The sequence below is a fragment of the Polyodon spathula genome, chromosome 18 (assembly GCF_017654505.1).
Source record: "Polyodon spathula isolate WHYD16114869_AA chromosome 18, ASM1765450v1, whole genome shotgun sequence".
Lineage (NCBI taxonomy): Eukaryota > Metazoa > Chordata > Actinopteri > Acipenseriformes > Polyodontidae > Polyodon > Polyodon spathula.
Window position 1 is genome coordinate 10,668,673 of NC_054551.1, and position 21,835 is coordinate 10,690,507.

The window sequence follows — 21,835 nt, forward strand, 5'->3', positions numbered from 1 at the left end:
ACCTTAAATAGTTTGATCATAAATAGATAAGCAGTTTATCAGATATGTGGAAAATTATAAAAAGTGTGAAGCACATACAGCCGCCTAAAATATATCTTTATTGGCAGGTATTTCAAACCTAGTGTGAAAAGCATAGTGAAAAGAACACCTGTTTCTACTTGAACAGTTTGCTGGGAACAGGGATTTTTGAGTCAGTCAGAAGAAAAAAAGATTTACTTCACAAAAGAAAACTGAAGAGTGCTCCGACAAAAGGAGCTGGTCTGGACTTTCTTACTAGTGTAACAGTTATAGGTTATATTTAAATGGTTAATCAAGTGGTATAAGTTACAATAATTAGAAAGTTTAAATAAAATGTATTATTAACAACTGAAAGTGAAACCTAGGACAATGTTTAAAAGTAAACCCATAAGAGTTTATGATATAGCATTTCCTGGAGGGAATGTTTTGGCAGTAGCACAGTTCTGCCCTTGGTAAGAAAGAGTCGCTTCTGGTAGTGTGCTCACATTATGCAGCGAACAAGCAGTGAGTGAGTTCCTGTTGAATGCCTGCAATGTTGGAATCCTCTTGAAGACAATATCTGGAATGGTCTCAATTTTCTAAACCCACATTAAGTCTCCGAAAAGTCTTACACTAGCAAGCAGCTCCATTTGGGTTTAATTAGAGTCATTTTTCACAAGATTTACAAGACCTGTCCTGTCCTGTCGTTAGTAAGTCATCATTTACTCCATTAATTGATATACATCCGATTTCAATGATCTCTTAAAACACAATTAAAAGCTGTCTGAAGTATGATTATCAGACTACGACCATATGGGCCCAAACCTCTGGACAGCCATTTCAATTGCACGGCTTGAAGTAGGTTCTGCAGCCGGTTATTTCAGTACCATCTTCTGCCTTTCTCCCATGGAGGTCCGGATTTAAATTATTTGGGTGGTCTCAACCTAGCCCCCAGTGGATGTAATCCACAATCCCGTTAATGTAATCCTCATTACAGAACAATCATCACACCACTGGCAGGCTCAGCTCGAGAGAGGTCCACAACTGAGTGACAGGCAGGTGGTGATGAGCTTCCAAGCGTAGGCATGTTGACCGAATCTTGTGACTGTCCCTACTGTGGATATTTAGCCATCATTAGCAGTAGCAATTATGAGACCAGAACATGGTCTGGGTCAGATTTGTTATTTTACTGTGTAATAAATGAAAGGCTATCTGTGCTTCAATTGGCTAAAAGAATCTTGTATGAGACAAGTTCCAAATGCTTGTGTCTCAGGAAATTCAGAAAAGGCTGGATGTGTCTGCCATGGCAGGTGATGCTTTAGATCGTTTTTAATTATTACATTTTTTTTACAGGTTTTTAACACTAATGCTCGTATTTTAAAGCAGAGGCAAACTTTCACACGAGAAATGTTTTTAAAGTATCATACTAGCAAGACCCTACACAGAGCAATCATTTAACAGCTCCTTTATATTTTCAGTTCATCTCAGATAATATGTAGCCTTCTTTAGCTATCCCTTCTTTAAATATACCATCGCTACAGAAACAGTACAGGGTGGGTAAGTGTTGCAGAACTTTGCTGAATTAGTCTAATTTGTTGACTTTGTTGACTAATTTGTTGAATTCGTCTAATTTGTTTAATTTGTTGAATTTTTGACTAATTTGTTGAATTAGTGACTTGCCAGGCAGGGTCTTCAAAGCAAGACAGAAACCTCTTAAAATGGGAGCTGACACTACTACACACTGTCTCCACTGGAATTCTGAAAATGAGGGGAATTTAGAGAATAGGGGTTTATAATTGTGCAGTGGTAACAGAAGTAGGGCTGCAACGAAGGGTACATTTTGACCTTCGAAGATTCAGAACACATTACTGAAGGAAGATTCGAACCTTCACTGGTACTAATTTGTATAACTTACTGGTAACTTCACCATAGTTTTTGACACTTCTTACACTTCTTTACACAGGGAGTGTTAAGGGTATAGCATGGGTTACCTAGACATGTTTACACTAAATCATTTGGATCCTTTAAGAACCGTAAGCCATGCTAATAGGTAGTGGTACACTTCCTTGGTGACTTCACCTGGACGGTGAAATTGTCCCCAAACCTTGTACAACGTATGGACTTATTTTGTTGGCTAAATCCAGTTTAAAAGGGTGAAATATTGCTAAGTCTAGAAGAGGTAAGACAATGGAAAGCTTCGGTTAGCACTCACAGTGTGGGCTCTCCTTGGCGCCAGCCTGCAGCAGTATCCTGGCCATGGGCACATTGTTGGTCATGATTGCGATGTCCAGTGGGAGTAGGCCCTCACTGTTGGGGGTGTTGAGGTCTAGCTCCTCCAGACTGTACTGGCTCAGCAGCAGCTGCACCAAATCTAGCTCCTGGTGCTCTACGGCTTCAAACAAAGCCTCATTACTCTGAAACTGACCACAGAGAGAAAAAAGAGAGATATTTAAAGTAATTCTCATTAAAATAAAGTCACATCAACACAAATTTCCCCATAATACCAATTTTATTACAAACCGACTAAACTGTGGTTCTTTGAGTATGTGGAGTACTGGGAGATGTATTCTTCTTCGTCCAGTTTTTTCTGCTATTGACTACAGGATCATGTTCCCTCTTGTAAAAATGCTGGTGCTCTAATTGAAATGGGTGGTGGACAGGATACCTACACACCAGATTCTGATACTCTGCACTAAAGAAGATCCTTAGCAAGTTTCATCACAATAGGAAAAGCGGTACACACACACACACACTGCTGTGCAAAACTCTTAGACATATTGCATTTTTCTACTCTGATGCATTATGTGCATCAATAATTTATTCAAAGCCTCCAAGTGTTTTCTACTTCTAACAATCTTGACCTGCATAAAGAACGAAAAACACTTTAAAAACACAACAATACTTTCAATAACATAATGTCCATTTGCATCACAATCAGAAAGCAGCTCCTCATTTACCATGCAGGACTTGCGCAGCCTCTCTTTGTCTCCTCGGCCAGGCAGCAGGCTGTCATCGAGGGGAGGGAGACCCACGCGGAACTTCCCTGACAGGTTGCGGTAGAGCCGGCGGGCTGCGCTGGGCGAGGAGGGGGCTGAACCCTTCTTGGAAGGGGCGAGGGGGGGGTCTCGCATCTGTTGGGTCATCTTGGGAGAGGTGGTCCTGAGGAGTGTGAACCACAGCTGAGTAACAAGACAGCGTTTGGTACTTCCAGTCACTTGCAAACACATGATTGGCTCCCTCCAAGGGAACTATTTTCCGAGGGCAGAATCCGATTGTTTTTAGATGTTTCCCCTTCTGAAACTCTTTTGTGCAGCATTTCATATCATCTATATTTTCCCAATGTTTATTTTCTTGCCTGATAAATATCCTTTTTTTAAATTATTATTTAGTTATTTAGCAGACAATTTTATCAAAATTACATATAGAAATTAGTCTTAAATTAAAAAAGAAAATAGAAAAAAATAGATATGGAGAGAAATGTCAGATGGAAAGACATAGCAGACATATAAAAGCAAATTAAGAATTATAAACATTTAGAAATACACAACTAACTAATAAAATAAACAAACATAACAACACAGAAATGCCCCAGAACAGCCAGTGTCCTTTTCCAATGTCCTTACATGATTATTGAGGAGTCTGGTGATAAAACAAGTGATCAGGAGATGATTTATCTGTATGCATGTCTATAAAGAGGTATGTGAAAAATACAGCAAACAAGGGGTGGGAGTTAGCTGGAGATGCAGTATTGAGTGTACTTTTGCAATTCAGTGCCTTTTTAAACCTGTTTTACCGATGAAATAAAAATAAGTTTTAATAGCGCATGTAAAATAAATTGGGCCTGATGCGCCTGACAAGCGCTGAATAAACGGACCACAAAGGATTAAATAGTGACCCACAAAGAGGAAATCAAAGAAAGAAAAGTAAAAAAAAAAAAAAAGAACCTAAGATGAAAAAACAACAAAACCTAAGAAACTAAACAATATTATAATAAACAATAGACTAATTAAAAAAATACCTATTTTTTCAGATAAAATGGAGTACTACTATTTTCATTAATACATTACAAAAGAAATAGCATAGTTAGGCTACACTGGTTTACTGAAACAAAAAGTGTGGTACAAAGAAAATATTTTGTGGATTTTAGTACCGCTTGTGGACCTAGTCAGCACATACAAGGACAGGCCATTGGGAGGGAATACATAAACCACACATTATGACACAGAACTCGGCGAGTGTGCTACCACTTGCTGTTCTGACTTGCATTGTTTTTTCTTGCTCTGTGCTAGTGCCACTCGAAATAATCACCACTTCTACCTTCAAAAGTGCATTCTGTCTCCAAGGGATTGCTCGGCCCTGACTGGATAGCAGATTCTCCAACCTGCTCAGCATTGATTGTCTGGGCACTGTCAGTGCGCCACTTCTGGAGAAGCCACTCCCTGCGGGGCAGACATGATTGACTTTAACCACTGCATTTCCGCTCATTTCATCAGAATAGGGCCCCAAATCTACATCGTCTAAGGCATTGAGATTAGAAAGACGTAACTGAACACTGTCCGTGACCACTTCTGGAGAAGACCCACTCCCGACAGCAAAATCAGTCAAAGTCGCATATGTAGATTTTACAGGGTGTCCCAGTTAGCGAGTGAAATCATTAACTATCGAAATGAGTTGTACACATTTTTTGTTTACTTAACAGTCTAAGTTATCGTTGTATCAAGTTTATTTTGTAAAAGAATATCTCTATTATACTGTAAATTGAAAGTTTGGTAAAAACAGCGACCTGTAGATTGGCAAAATTAGCTGAAACAAAGACTACAATCTGTACAATTCACAGACTCACAACATCGATGTCCGCCCACACATCCACAACATCCGGGTATCACTTGAAAGCTTTAAGCCAATGAAAATGTTAGGTTACTTACTGCAACCCTAGTTCACTGAAAGAGAAGATGACCACTAAAACATTAGTATAGGAAATGCCTGCCTATTGGTAGGTATTCACTGAGCTCTCTATACCAGAGCTGCCGATAGATCCCTTCCTGTATGACACCCTCGGTCCCACCTACCGAAGGGTTAAAAACGTTATTCCACAGAAGCCAAGTCTCTTTTTGCATGAAAGCCGTGAGGGCGACTGATGCGACCTCACTGGTTGGTGGTCGTTTTCTCTTTCAGGGAACCAGGGTTACGGTAAGTAACCCCATGTTCCCTTTCAATTCAAAGACAACCACCAAAACATTACTTATGGGAAATGTATACCAGAGCCATCGCGAGGGAGACAGAACGGCAGCTTACGAGGGATAAAACAGAACCACTTAACCTTAGGTTAGCGGTGCGAGCATGCAACCTCAAGGACCCTCGTGCCTTATTGAAAGCAAGGAAGGATCTAGCACATTCAAGCGGTAGAATCTGGAGAATGTATGCGGCATAGCCCAGCTAGACGCTGTACATATATCGTTCAGTGAGGCCCTTCTGATGAGGGTCCAAGATGTAGCCAACCTTCTAGTGGAATGTACAGATACTCTCCCAGATGGAGGTAAGCCAGCACTGTCGTACGCCGCAAAGACTGTATCCACAATCCAGTGGGACAGTCGCTGTTTGGAGAGGGGCTGTCCTAGTGTCTGTAAACTGTGACAAACAAAGAGCTGGTCAGAATGACGCAGAGCTCTTCTTCTACCCACGTAACATCTCAGCGCCTGCACTGGGCAGAGGAAGTTCAATCTTCTGTCCTTCTCCGAAGCAAACAGAGGTGAATGGAAAGACTCCAGTTTCACAGACCGATTCAAGTGGAAGGCTGCAATCACCTTGGGGAGCAAAGCAGGGTTTGTATGCAGTGACACCCCGCTGCCATCGTCCCAAATCCACATACAACAGCTGCGCATAGACAGTGCCTGTAGCTCACTGACCCACTCTACAGAGGTGACAGCCAAGAGGAAGGCATAGACAGATGCTTAAACTCTATGGAGAGTGTATGAGCTCAAACGGGGCCTTCGTGAGAGACTCCAGTACAACATCAAGGCTTCACTCGGGAAGAACGGGGCATGGCATGCAGAAATAGCTGCTAAATACACCTTTTTTGTGGAAGGTGACCTACCAGCATCAAGCAATTCCTGCAGAAACTGCAAGATAACTGGCATGGGGCAAGAAACTGGGTCATGGCTTCTAGTCAGACACCAGTTCTGAAAATATTTCCACTTATATGCGTACAGTGGCCAAGTGGAATCTGCCTCTGCGTTCTGCAAAGTGCCCATAACAGTGCCTCTCATCTGAGTGAGGAGATCCAAGCGAAGAGGGATCTCCCAGGGCTGGTCTTGTATGAGCTGGCATAGGGTTGAGAACCAGCTTCTCCTGGGCCACCAAGGGGCCACTAGGAGAACTGTCGCTTTGACCATTTTGCTGTCCTGGGTCACATATCATTTTCCAAGTTTTCCATTTAACTTGTCTATGTGATCTGTTGTAACTAGTGCCCTTCACACCTCTGCAAGACTAGTGTCCAATACAAAACCAGCACATTCCTCTTAATAGGACCACTAAGAGATTCTGGGGGTGGAGCCTACATCTCCCAGTGCTACAAGATGTGAATAAAACTTAATTTCACCATTCAAGACAAAGAAAAAGACTTTGAAATGTTTGTCATTGAATTTATTAAGTTCCCTTAAGTATGTATACTGTAAACCACTGGAACTGCTAATGAAAAGAATCCTTAGAACATTTCTGAAACGAGTTCAAATCTAATTTATAGTAATTATGCCAAATCTCTAGCACTTTTGATTATACCTTTTTCTTGTAGTCATGCTGCAGTCATTAGACTTTTCCGGATTGATTATTTCTTTTTGCCTGCACTACCAATTTGCAATGAGTAATTTCCCCGCACAGCTGTCTATAATAGGCTGGTTATCTGCCTCCCTTCAAACTGACAGCTCAACAGGATCCTACAGAATACCAGAAATGACATGGACCATTTTCAGAACCCCCCCCAATACCCTAAAAGATGTAGAAGACAGTGTCAATTGAGATGCAACTTCTTATTTACAATGACATCCTAGCATGCCACAATACACAATCATACATTACAAATACATTACCCAGTACAATATATAAAAGGTATTATTAAATATGTGTGAGGTTGTAGAAGGGTACCCGTGTGGTCAAGGCTAGCAGTGACAGTAGAAGTTTAAAGCACTTGCTGCACACTTTTATTAACAATAAAATACTTCAACAAAATCTAAATAAATCGGCACCCAAGCAAAGGGTATGTCAGTGCCACGACAGGAAGCACAACCCGCTGCCCTCTAACTCTGCTGGAGCTGACACCCAGCTCCTCTTTTACAGCACGTGCTCAGGTCTGACTGATCATCAATCAATCAATTAGCACCCGGCCACCATACAAATCTAAGCAGGGAGGGGATTCTAACACCATGCCACATGGACACATTCTTTTTTCTTTTCTTTTCTGTTTTTTTTTTTTTTTTTTTAAATACTAGAACACAATATTTAGAAATGGCCTTGTCCAGTGCCCCTGTCCTGTGACGGTAGTATCTGTCATTCTTAATATGGGTTAAGGACATATTAGTGACCATGACCCTTAGAAATCTGATGGCTATTTAGAATAAACTCCCTTCCCAGCCAGTGGTCTACCCACAGTTGTAAAATTGCTGATGTAAATGTCATCTTGAAAAGCTCTGCAGAGCTGCTGGCATTCAGAAGCACTGCCCCTCCCCTCTTCCCTGCCTCCAGCCCATTGAAGGCCTCAGGAATTCCATACATACTGAATTTAAGGACACTGGCAACTTTTGTTGAGAAAAATGATAGAACAAGGGTCTACAATAAGGGAATTTTCCCTACAAGTGATGGCCAAAAATGTAATACTTATCATGGAAGTTGTTTCACCTTTAATGGAGCTAACATATGTACTTGAATATTGCCTCATTCTTATTGTTTCCAAGTGTACTGAATTGTATGTAGGCCCACTTGTGTAATTCTGTTTTAAAGACGCATAGTACCTGAAAATAGCAAATAAATAAAATAATAAATAAATAAATAAATAATTGCAGAATCGATACATTTGTAGTAAGTAAAATAAATTAAATTAAATAATATGCAAAAATCATTTTTTACTTAATGCAAAGATGGTTTTATTTGATCAACATTAATGCAATAAATATATTTATCAATCATTTTATGTAATTTGTAGTACCGATAATATTTAAGCAAATCAATGTTCACTATTTTAGGTCCTCTCCCCCAGCTCTGAGCTACTTCTGACTAACTAGCCCCACCTTCCCAGAGTTGAGCCTAGTGCTGGGGGGGGGGGGGGGGGGGGGGGGGGGAGCTGTAAAAACCACAAGAAAGAGTCCACAGTCACCACATGACATAGTCGGGAGGCCACAGAGGCTAGAGCTGAGGGTTCAACTCTTTACTCAGAAACCCAGTATCCTCCAGGGGCCACCGACCAACTGTAAAACAACCAGTGAATCATCTCAGGCCAGCGGGGCGCCTGGACCACCCTGCAGACAAGCCAGAAATAGCTGTCATAGCCCCACATCAGCTGACGCCCCCTTTCTTTAGAAATTAGCAAAAGAACACACTGCATGACTGAGGAGATGATGCGGGAGGGGGGGTTGGTGTCTGAGGCCTGGAGCCTGGGGTTAAATTACCAGGTCTCTTAGGGTTATTGAAGCACCTTTGAAGAGAAATTAATGCACAGGGACACAAACTCTGTGCTCAAGTAATAATAGGGTTTTAATGCTATTTTATATTGTACAATATGTTCTGGTACCATTGTGAACTACAATACAAAAAAACTGTCCACAGTATTTCCCCCTGATATTATACTTAAAAACAGAAAATCAATTGCACACATTTTTCATTATAATGAAACACCCAATCGATACCAGTGAAACAAAAGTGCTATTTCAAAGTGAGGTGTGTCCTGTATTCCAGTAAATTGTTAATACTGGCATGTGTCAGATTCAGAAGATCAGTAAAAGCCAGTGGGGAGATCGCAGACATAAAGCAAGCACACAGACATGAGCAAAGACATTACTCAGTCTAGTGGGTGGCATTACTCACAGAAACAGGCCTCAAAAGTCAAGGCTGGAGATTGCTTAGGGGGACGCATTATTAAATAATTGGTAAAACTAATTTAATGGTTATTTAAATAGCCATCCTCTCTCTCTTTATCATTATTTTCTTTTTTTAAGCAGCTTACTAATTAGTTTAGCTAGCCATATTAGACGCATTTACACTGCCATTTCTGATCCGGATCAAATGCATCGGTAGCATTTGATCCTGTAAGTGTAAACGCTCGACTAGCTCATGTTCCCTTTCAGTTCGAAAATGGACACCAAACATCGTTTATGAGATATAAGCCTGCCTATTGGTAGGTGTCACTGAGCTCTTACTATCAAAGCTGCTGATAGGCCCCCCTTCCCTCGATGACCTCCTCGGTCCCGCCTACCGAGGGAATAAAACCGTCATGCAGGGAAGGATCGACCTCTTTTCGCTTCTCAAGCTGGTAAGGTAAGACCATCTGTGTTGCATTGAGCCCTTTTTATTACTTAAAAAGTGCTGTGTTGAGCTTGCTGCTACTTCCCTTGCACATCATGCTGAAAGCTGTGTGCTTAGTGCACTCGGTTCGCACAGTACGCATGGTGCTCGGCACCCGTGGTGCGTACAGCACCCGTTGGCCTATGCTTAGTGCACTCGGTTCGCACAGTACTCGGTGCTGCATGGTACTTGGTGCACGTGGTGCACACGGTACTCTGTGTACATGGTGCGCACAGTACCTGTTGCTCTGTGCTTAGTGCACTCAGTGCACATTGTACACGGTGCTCACGGTACGCACGGTGCTCGGTGCACGTGGTGCGCACTGCACCCGTTGGCACATGCTTAGTGCGCGCGGTGCACATTTAGGCCAGGGAATCCGTGGCTCACCACGCACCAGCTACCCCTGGTGTCTGGCCGGGCGCCTGTGGGCTTGCCTGTTAGCTTCCTGGGAACTGCGTTGTCCTCCTACACTGTAGCTCCTGGGAGGCTGCATGGTGAATGCGCAGAGTGTAAATAAGCGGTCGGCTGACGGCACACGCTTCGGAGAACATCGTGTGTTCATCTTCGCCGCTTCCAAGTCAGCACAAGGGTGGTAGCGGTGAGCTGAGCATAAATAAATAATAATTGGCCATTTCAAATTGGGAGAAAATAAAATAATAATTGGCAACGACTGAGTTAAAAAAAAAAAATAATAATTTAGTTCACCCGTGTTGCCATGGTGTCTGCTGTATTATCCTCACAGCTTGCTGTTGTGTGCGTGTATGCGTGGTTTTATTTCACTGCTTTGCAGTTTAGAAATAAAAATAATACAAGCGTGATTCTTCCACCGTGACCCAGCTCTGCTAGCTCCGCAGTTGAGGCTTGTTTCAGCCTGGCTAATCGGCGCACTGTTTAAAATTAAAAAAAAAAAAAAGTAGTTACGCGCTGCCGTGGTGACTGCTATTTTACCCTCGCAACCTTGCTGTTGTGTGTGTATATGTGTTTTTTTCTTTACTGCCATGCAGTTTAGAAAGAGAACGTAGTATGATATCCACTGGGACCCAACTCTGCTGTGCCCCGCTATTGAGTTGCATACGCCGGCTAGTTTCAGCTCGCATAACCGGTGGGCTGGTAAAAACAAAACAGAATCAGTTACCCCCATTGCTGTGGTAACTTATTTTTACCCACACAGCTTGCTGTGTAGTGTGTATGTATTCGTATCATTACTGCCTTGCAGTTTAAAAATAAAAATAATACAAGCGTGTTTCTCCACCGGGAATCAGCTCTGCTGGCCCCGCTGTTGAGTGGCTTCCGCCAGCTTGTTTCAACCTGCCTATCGGCGTGCTGTTTTTTTTTAAAAAAAAAGCAGTTACACACGCTGCCATGGTGACTGCTATTTTACCCTCACAACCTTGCTGTGTGTGTGTGTGTGTGTGTTTCTTTATTGCCTTTCAGTTTAGAAAGAGAATGTAGTATGATATCCACTGGCACCCAGCTCTTGTCCCATGCCTGTCATCTTGCAGTTTCTGCAAGATCTGCTTGAGGCTGGTAGATCACCTTCCACACTGAAGGTATACCTAGCGGCTATTTCTGCTCACCATGCCCCTGTTGACTCACTGTCCCCGGGCTCGCATTTTCTGGCTACCCGGTTTCTCAGAGGCGCTCGGCGGTTGCGCTCTCCTAGGAGGGCTGCTCTCCCCGAACGGAGCCTTGAGATTGTACTGGAGGCTCTCATGCAGGCCCCGTTTGAGCCTATATACTCCACTGAGTTAAAGTATCTATGAAGACAGCCTTCCTCTTGGCTATCACCTCCGCGAAGTGGGTTAGTGAGCTGTAGGCACTGTCTGTGCATAACTCCTGCATGCGTACTTGGGATGATGGAAGCAGAGTGTCACTGCGTGAAAACCCTGCTTTCCTCCCCAAGGTGGTCACAACCTTCCACATTAATCAGTCTGTGGAACTGAAGTCCTTTCACCCACAACCGTTTACTTTGGAGGAGGATAGGAAGTTGAATTTCCTCTGCACGGTTCAGGCATTGAGATGCTACGTGGCTAGGACGCGAGCGTTGCGTCATTCTGACTAGCTCTTTGTCTGCCACAGGACACAGACCCTGGGACAGCCCCTTTCGAAGCAGCGACTGTCGCATTGGATTGCCAACAGTCTCGACTGTGTATGATGGTTCTGGCTTACCCCCATCTGGGCGGGTAGCCGCACATTCCGACAGGTGTGGCTACGTCATGGGCCCTCTTTAGAGGTGCCTCCATGGCTGAGATTTTTAAGTGGCTAGCTGGGCTATGGCGCATACTTTTTCCAGGTTCTATCGCCTTAATGTGATAGATCCCTCATTGCCTTCAATGGGCACCTGGGTCCTTGAGGTTGCACGCTCGCACCACTGACCTCGTGTCCTGCCATTCTTCAATCCCTCGCGATGGCTCTGGTATTTGTTTTCCCATAAACGATATTTGGTGGCCATCTTCGAATTGAAAAGGAACGTTAGTTTGCCTACTGTAAACCTGGTTCCCTCAAAGAGAAGATGGCCACCAACCACAAGGTTACGTTGGTCGTCATTATGGTTTTGTCGTGAAAAGAGGTCGATCCTTCCCTGCATGACTGTTTTATTCCCTCGGTAGGCGGGACCGAGGAGGTCATCGAGGGAAGGGGGGCCTATCGGCAGCTTTGATAGGTAACAGCTCAGTGACACCTACCAATAGGCAGGTGTATATCCCATAAACGATGTTTGGATGCCATCTTCTCTTTCAGGGAAGTTCTGGCATGTACTGCTGTGCAGTGATGTCCTTTGTTTTGCAGGCAGATGCCAGACTGAAACATTCCCTCCAGCGAATAAGCACACATACGAATCTAGCAATATATTTATTACATTTAAATAGTACTTCAAAGTAAATAAATGATCCGTTACCTAACAGTTATATAAAGCTGGTACCGACACTCTTTCCATTCTGGGGTGGTATTATCAAAATAATAAACATTGCTATCATTGCTTGCATTATAAAATAATATCACTTACTACAAATATTATTACTAACAAAAGATATTATCACAAGCGTGATCTGCATGGAAAAAAAACAACAAAAAAAACTAGTACTGTACTGGGTTGCATCGTGTCTTAATTGTGTGTAATTTGAGATCAACATTTCAAATTTATCCGACCACAGCTTCTCACAGTCAAAAGTCAATACATACTTTCATTCACAACACGTAAGTTTATACGGGAGTCATTTTTTTGTTTGCGCCTTTTTAAAACATGTACTTTGTCTTTCATTTTTCCTGAACCTTTTTTTTGTTTTGTTTTTAATTATCCCGCCAACTCCAACAGTTTTAATAGCTACCTACAGAACTCTGCCCCACCCCCATATATCCCCAATGAACTATATATAACATAGGTCAAATAACCTCTAACAACTTCTTAACAGGTTTTAAAAAAACAAAAAAACTCTGGCTTGAGCACGTCTCGACTAGAACTAGAACACATGGTAACACCAAAATTGTTGATGTGGTTTAACCTGCTGGATTCAGGTGCTTGCAACCTCATTGCTCTGCCTGGTGTCTGGGCTAAATCCAGCCATAACTGAACAGCTATGAAATTACCGTATTACACACAATTGTAGATTCATATTGAATATAAACTAAACGAAAAAGCATGGCGAACTCAAGAATAACCACATATGTCTGTGTTAATTACTTTATAAGAAAATAATCTTGATTACCCTACTACCTTTTTTAAAATGTTATTTTGTTTTCACTGCATGTACCATGAACAAAGCTATATAGAAAGCGGCTGTTTACATTATTTTGACTAAATGTATTTAGAGTGTGTCGTGTTAAAGGAAGTGGCTGAAAACTGGGACTTTTTAAAAAGACTTTGAGAACAATGTTGGGACACCGGGACCTTTGATGGAAAACCGGGACTGTCCCAGCTAAACCGGGATGTCTGGTCACTCTACCTATCTCTAGGCGGGTGGGTGTTTGGCTGCAGGAGCTAGCTATCTATTCAGATAAAAAAAAATATGCCAGGGATTAAAAACCTCTTTTCCCACCCAATTTAGATTGTTCAATTACCCTCCTTCACTGCAACTCCCAACAACAGAAGGTTAGTGGGCATCTCCTGATACCCATGCCATGCCTCTTTGCACCCAGGAGCTCGACAGTGGATGTCGGTGAACTACAGGCCCCGGAAGGTCAAAGGCCAGCCCTGCAGGTGTCAGCAAACAACGCACAGCTAGGACATGAACCTGTGACTATTTGACTCATCCTGCACACCACAGGAATCCTAAGACGTGCATAACAATTGTAAAAGCCATTCTTTAGATACATGGAAACAGGTAAATGTGAAATACGAACATTATGTGCGCTTCCGCTGTATTACATCTGTCATGTAGAGTCCAATCTATTTACTAAAACGAAAACTGAAATGTCATTAGTAGGGTCGGGAATCCATGCGTGTATTTATTTATTCCTTTTTTAAAGTATTTATGCAGGAAGTGACTGCTGAGAACAAAGCTGCCAGCCTTTTGGGGGGGGGGGGGGCACTGAAAGAACACAGGCAAGCTACATCAAACACCTCGTACTCAGAAAATGAACACATGGCCTCGCTCATAATTCAACTGCGCTCTGAGTGAAATTCCAAGCGCACCCTCTGTTAGATAACAAATAGATGTTTAGTGCACACTTAAAACCATAACAGCTTGCCAAAGCGCCTTTTTACAACCAGATATCTTAGACAGAGGTCTGACTGTAAATATAAATTAATTGTGATACCTTCTTTTCTAATATATTGTATCGTGATAGAGGTATGTACTGTGACATGAGAGCAAAAGCACAAGGTTCTTTAATGAAGAATATATGTTTTATAGTTGGTATGAATGCATACTCTCCTGATCCAATATATATTTTGTTGTCTTTTAGAAAACAGTCCCTCATTAAATGATCATTTGGTCATCATGCAAGCTGCTTATCAGGACCACTGCCTGTATCGTGACACATGTGACATCGCAATACACAGTGGGGGGATTTAAAAATGTGTAGGCTTGGCTGGAATTTATTTTCTTATGTTGACATCTACTTTTGTATGTATTTTAGTATGTACGATTAAATATTTTCACAGCTACAGATATTGAATTATCTAGATAGTCTGTAAGAAATGAACCGTGGTCCTGCACACACTCTCTTTGTATCATCGGCGATTTATATAATCTTTCGTTAATTAAAACTTAATTTATCAAGGTGCAAATTAACTCCTGCTGTTTTATGACAGTTAACACGGATTTGCTTTTAAATTCCCACGCAAACAAAAGAAGAACGCAAGAAGCACTGCTCGTTACGTTATGAACATTATTTCGTAAATCAACATAATTTCGAAAATCACATTAGCACGATTACTTAAGAACTTAATAGATATATCGACTGTTTGAAAATGCAAAAAAAAAATCAATGCTAGATACTGATTTGTTGATTAACAGTTCTCATTTACGAGCTATACTTAGGATGGATAAACAAAAGCAAACCCAAAATACCACAGAAACTCAATCGATTTAATGTGCACAGCTACAGGTATCGACAGTAACCCTAAAAGCTCCACCCTCAAATTAACACACAAAGTTGCAGATTGGGAGTCCTTGTGTTATCGAGTGCCACGTGGTGAAGCAGCAGTCAGGACCTCCAAATCTCCAGATCATTTCCTCTCCTGTAAGCCAGCTTCTCCCACTATAAATCAGTAGGTTTGTTCTGAGGTCTCTTCCCCACGGCACACTTTCACTTCACTCAAATTGGCAGCTCCTTGCAGATTGTAAACGTGCGGTTTCGTGTAGCTGCAGCTGCACACCTGCTGCGTGTGGTTTCTGAGGTTTGACCTCCAGCACAAGGCCACTTTACACTAGCCCTGCCTGGGTTTTCCCCAGTTAATATAGCTGTACAGCAATAAACACGCATGTTAGGAACATACACTCCCAGCCACAGCCATGCAGTATCGTGAACATGCGAGTCTACAAAATCGATGAATAAATGGAGACCATTCAGCACATCAATGGTTGCTAGCAGCTGATAAATCTGAAAAGCTTGACAAGTCGCTCAATAGCTGGTGTCTAATCGGAGTAATTGTCTTATAAGACATTAACTTTCTTCATCAAAATTGTTTTTGATGAAGAAAATTAGCCAACATTTTTTTTGCTTTGATTACTTTTAGGAGATGTTTCTGAGTTATTTCTGTAGAGGGTAAACTTTGGCTATAAAACTGTTTCATGGGGACAGACTAATGGTGTACCAGCTGTACTTGGGGAGAAGACATGTTAGAGCTTGGTTGAGGTCACACAGCTAACAAAGGCAACCCAAAATTAAAAGATTCTCAGCACAATGGGTGGGAATTAATAATGACAATAAAACAAATAAGAAAGTGGATTTTAATGGTTGTTTGAAGTTTTATCTTAAGTGTTTCTCTAAATATGTGTAATGCATCCCAGCATGGGGTCATAATTCATTTAAATAAACTGTAATTATACTGTATAACTGTACTATAAATCTAAATATGATTTATTGCATTTCTTTTTTCTTTTTTATGCAGGCATTCTCAGAGTGTATGCCATTTCTTTTCCTCAGAGCTGTCAGCACTCCGGCAATCCCTATTTTATTTCGTCTCTCCAGGGATCGAGCTTTTACTAAATGTAACATATGGTCTCCACGCACTAGGCCCTTAAGCAAGGTATTTGCTGACAACCTGCTCCCCCAGATCAGCCCCCACTTCCTGGAAGAGTATGTCTGCCGCCACCTGCCAGTAACTCCCATAAATCACGATGAACTACACAGCAGTGCAGGGATGTGGTGATAAAGAAGTTTCGATAATCTGATATTGCTGGATTTAAAGATGAATAAAATGTGTATTTGAAAAGATACAGGGACATTTATATTCCTTACTAAGATTGATAGCTAGATAATTTAATTATGCCTATCTTACTCGATGTGCACTCCCATTTACTATGCACTTTTGAAAGAAACACATGCTTTATCAAACAGGTATTTTTACTTCAAAATGTGATTAATTAATGATATCTGGTATACAACAGCAAGCTTTGTTTGCAAACTTTACTTTCAGGTAGTCTTGCACTATTTGGTCATTCCATCAACTGTATCCACTAAAACAGACTACCTGAAAGTAAGTCCTGTAGACCAACAGCTTTCTTTAACCTAATGTGGATTATTTAAAATTAAAATGTGTTTGCTATAACATGTGTTTCTTTCAAAACTGCACATGTGAGACAGCAAACAGAAGTGCTACAATCACTTAAAAAAAACAAATACAAGTTTTTAACTAAGATAGACAGAGACTTAGGCAAACACGTATCTTGAAGAACAAAGCTTATAGATAGATAGATAGATAGATAGATAGATAGATGTTATAGACTAAATGTTAATATATCATGTATAGGATGTCTCTCTGTTATTAGAGATGTGATCTCGTGCAGTTTGGGCTGCGAAACAAAAAACAGAACAATCTTACATAGGAACTACAACTAAACATGAAAAAAAGTCTTTTTTTTTGTTGTTTTTTTTAACTTGAGTTCTGTACGTTCTATGCACAGGGTTACATATTTACACAGGACAGGATATACTGGAATTATGACAAATCATCCTTATCCATGATTGATTGATTTGTCATATGTGATTTATAATTTCAGATAGACAGACAGATATAAACAGAGAGATTATAAAAATAAATATTTATTGTATATTGACCTCAATTATACAGATATCTTACAGGCCGATAGACATACCAATCAATAGAATACATAGAATTGTCATGTGATGGAGGAAGGAAATACTGAGAGTGACTGGTGAGAGAGGAGGGTATGAAGGTAGAGGGCCAGAGAGACATGGGGATATTGCTGCTTCCTAAATGTGGCTTGCAAAAGGAAATTCTGAAATTTGACTCTTGGCACCAGACTGACTGGCAGCAGTGAGGCTAAGGGATGGTGTGTGTGTGTGTGTATGTGTGTGTGTGTGGGGGGGGGGGGGGGGGGGGGTCGCCAGTGTTACTGGGATCCACATACTTTCTCTGTCAGGTCTTAACTGCTTATAGGAAACAGGGAGAAATGTTAGCCCCATGACCCTAGGCAACAGACACATTGGGGTTGGCATGAGAACGCAACAAACTCCACAACACACAGTCAAGGCCACAGGCAACGTCCCTGCCTCTGGTAGGGACTAGCTAACAGTCAACACAGCAGAAGGCAGGCTTAGCTTCTCCTCTGGGGAAGATACAATGTTAACCATTTCCCAGAGAACTAGACATGCCATACAGCATCTGTGAGACTCCAGAGTCCCTTTTATTAGAAGTGACTGACAGACCTTTTTTTTTCTGTGGCATTCTTTGGGTCTGTTTCATATACAGACTGTAGAACTGGGAAATACTTGTTTATCACAGTATCATTTTTTGGGTCATATTGCATTGAAAAATGATTAAGGGACAGAACCATGTAGAGGCAGTCTAGAAGTTGACTTCTTTGTGAAGGTAAGAGCTACCATACAAACAACTACAAAGGTCGCCCCGAGTACTGCCCAGAAACTGATCAACAGTGGCTTTTTTGTTGTTTGAATATTTAAAAGTTGCAGGTTTATTTATCTTTTCAATATTTTGCTTTTGTGAAAGCTGGATATTCGCTTTTGTGAAAGATGGATATTCTGTCTGAGAATCCTGCGATCACTGCAGTAGTGCCCTGAAATGCAGCTTTCTGAGAGGCAGATGAAAGTTGTGAGGTTCCAAACAATCGCTAATCACGTTTCTGACAGTATCTAAAGATAATCAAAACAACCTGATCAGCACCACTGCTACTGAGGTGAAATGTTCCTCTTTCTTCCTCTTTACAACCACCTGGATTTGATTCGCTTGTATTTGCAAAGCTCTTTTAACATTTCCCAGAAGCTTGGCAATAAAATATAGTTTTAAAAGGAAATCATTCTTCTAACGACGTGACCTTTAGTTTCCTGGCAGAAAAGGTGAAGAAAGCCCAGTATTCTACAGGAGAAGCTCCGGAGGTGCTTATATATGCAACACACAGTGCACAGTGGGTAAATAATGACTGAGAGAACACACACAGGTTAGGATTAAACAAGCTGACCTTTCTTATTGCAGTAAAAGGCCACAGAGAATCCGTTTCATCCTGGGATTCTGTTTCCCCTGCAGTCTGAACTCTGGTTCACAAAACAGTGTAAATCAATTATAGGTTGAGAAAACTAGAATATACTGGTCTTCAGGGTAAAATAAGTATAGTGCTTCCTAATCAATTTGTGAATATAACTTCCAAATTCTATTATTTCGCAACAAGGCTACCGTGAATACTTTTCTAATTCAAACTAAACCTCACTAATTCAGCACTGTATGTCACAAAAATACATCCACTATCATAGTCCACTCAAAATTAGAGTAATAATTCAGTGTTGGGATATATCCAAAACTGTACAAAGACAGACGATGAACCCGTTGGACGTAGGTATACGGGGTCTATATAGATATATGTGTACACACATAATATATATATATATATATATATATATATATATATATATATATATATATATATATATATATATATATATATATATACGCACGCACACAGTGCCTTGCAAAAGTATTCAGACCCCTGACCAATTCTCTCATATTACTGAATTACAAATGGTACATTGAAATTTCATTCTGTTTGATATTTTATTTTTCAACACTGAAGCTCAGAATCAATTATTGTAAGGTGACACTGGTTTTATGTTGGGAAATATTTTTAAGAAAAATAAAAAACTGAAATATCTTGCTTGCATAAGTATTTAACCCCTGTGCTGTGGAAGCTCCCAGTTTGCACCGATGAAAGAAATTGCCCTAACGAGGACACAATTACCTTACCATTGGCCTCCACCTGTGAACCATTAAAGTTGCTGTCACATTTTCTAGATAAAAACCCCACTGTTGAAGGATCATTGGTAAGGCTGTGAATCTGAAGGAAAATGAAGACCAAAGAGCATTCTACAGAAGTTAGAGAAAAAGTAATACAAATGCATAGATTAGGGAAAGGGTACAAAATAATATCCAAGGGTTTGGATATCCCAGTGAGCACAGTTGGATCAATAATCAGGAAGTGGAAGCTGCATCACACCACCCAGGCACTGCCAAGAAAAGGCCGTCCCTCAAAACTCAGAGCTCAAGCAAGAAGGAGACTTGTGAGAGAGGCCAACAATGACTGAAGGAGCTACAGAGTTCAGTGGCTGGGAGTGGAGTAATGGTGCACCAGTCAACCATATCAAGAGCTCTGCATAAAACTGGCCTGTCTGGGAGGGTGGCAAGAAAGAAGCCGTTACTCAAAAAGTACCATCTGAAAGCACGTCTGGAGTTTGCCAGAAAGCATGAGAGTGACCCAGCTGCGATGTGGGAAAAGGTTTTATGGTTAGATGAGACCAAGATAGAGCTTTTTGGCCAAAACTCAAAGCGCTATGTGTGGCGCAAACCTAACACTGTCCATGCCTCAAGACACATCATCCCTACAGTGAAGTATGGTGGTGGCAGCATCATGCTGTGGGGATGCTTCTCATCAGCAGGGACTGGGCATCTTGTTACAATTGAAGGAAGAATGGATGGAGCAACATACAGGAAAATACTGCAAGAGAATCTGCTTCAGTCCGCTAAAAAACTGAAGCTTGGGAGGAAGCTCTTTTGACTTTTTTATCTCTATTTGTATAATCTAGTAAATCATCTCTTTTTAGTTTATGCACTTTTCTTAACTCCCTCTCTATAGTTCTTTCTTTGTATCCTCTTTTTGTACTATTGGTTCATTATTTTTTTTTTATTTCTAATTAATGAAAGGTGGTTCTGAATTATTTTATATAAAGTTGTTCTAGTCTCTCCAACATATTTTATTTCATCACAATTTTTTACAGGCTATCCCATAAACAACATTGCTTTTTTTTTTTTTTTTTACAGTAGGTATTAGTTTCTGGTGGGTATGTGTTGTTCTTACGTTTAATTATATTCTTACTTTTGTCCATATATTTACACACTTTACATGTACTAGTGCGAGTATTTGTAGAACCTATTCTGTCAATTATTCTTTTATGTTTACTGTGAACTAAAATATCACCTAAATTAGCTTCTCTTTTAAATGGGACCTTAAGAAATAGTTTTTTTAAATGTTTCTGAATTATGTAGAATCCGCAAATGTTTCCAAGCTATCTTAGAAATATTGGGCAAAAGTTTAGAATAAGTCATTACTAATGAGACTCTTTTGACCTTTTTATCTCTATTTTTATAATCTAGTAGATCATATCTTTATAGTTTGTCCACTTTTCTTAACTCCCTCTCTATAGTTCTTTCTTTGTATCTTTTTTTTTTAAGATTTGCTTTTAATACATTTCTTTGTTTTACATAGTCGCTTTCTTTACAGCATATTCTTTACATTCTTAATTATTATATAAAATACATTATATAACTTGTGCTAAACAAGGTTCTAAGGTTCTAAATTTCATGATAATTGGACACATGTAGGGGTGTAGTGGAGCCAGAGTGGGCCAGAGCTCTGCTTTTGTTTTTTTGTGATGCGGCGCAGCTCCGCCACTGGATCCAGGGTGCAACTTACAATCCTCAAGAGCATAATCATTAGCCTAATATTAAGCACTACCCATATAACAACCTATCTCACAGTCAGTGTTTCCTGGCACCCTGTGACAGCTCCCACTGGATATGCCTCAGTCACAGAGGACAGACTGGCAAGGGCAAGGTACTGTACAGTTTGGACTGGTTTAATTATCTGTCATTTAAAAGCATCTGGTAGTGATGTTTTAAATGACAGACAATTTTATTTGTTGATTGCAGCAACAGATGTCCTGGTGCACTGGGTGAGTCGACTACTGGAACAAGGGAATGCAGTGGGTTCCAATACACCTGAAACCGCGAGCTGCAAATTGGGAAGATAAAAAAGGACTTTATCCAATCCTTGGTGGTAAGCTGGGCTGTACTGTTATAGGCGCTTATCTGACCTGCAATCTTTCCAAAGTCAGAGAGTTTCGCTGTCACCAGAATGGCGAAGAAATTGCACAGCACAAGAAATGAACATAAATAGCAGTTCCAAACCTCTGTGGCAACACTTTTAAGACTTTGTACTTAAGAGCAGTGTGAGCAATGACAATGTAAACAATACAATCTGAGACTGTATACCAGGTATTAATGACTGTCAATATTTTGATAAAATGCAAATAGTAAATTAGTAAAAAGCACAGAAATATAAATGAAAGGTAAAAACTGGATAGAATTTACTTTGAGGGT

The 21,835-nt window shown here is 40.8% G+C and overlaps 1 protein-coding gene across 2 annotated transcripts in view; it reads right to left on the reverse strand.

Moving 5' to 3' along the window:
- LOC121330915 (ankyrin repeat and fibronectin type-III domain-containing protein 1-like) overlaps positions 1–21,835 on the reverse strand; it is a 263,569-nt gene that overhangs the window by 33,286 nt on the left and 208,448 nt on the right. For both annotated transcript variants that reach the window (XM_041277886.1, XM_041277885.1), the window contains 2 exons: positions 2,955–3,156; positions 2,210–2,417 (listed from right to left, as the gene is read on the reverse strand). In XM_041277886.1, coding sequence (XP_041133820.1) covers positions 2,210–2,417; positions 2,955–3,156 — 410 coding nt within the window. The remainder of the gene's footprint in view (positions 1–2,209; positions 2,418–2,954; positions 3,157–21,835) is intronic.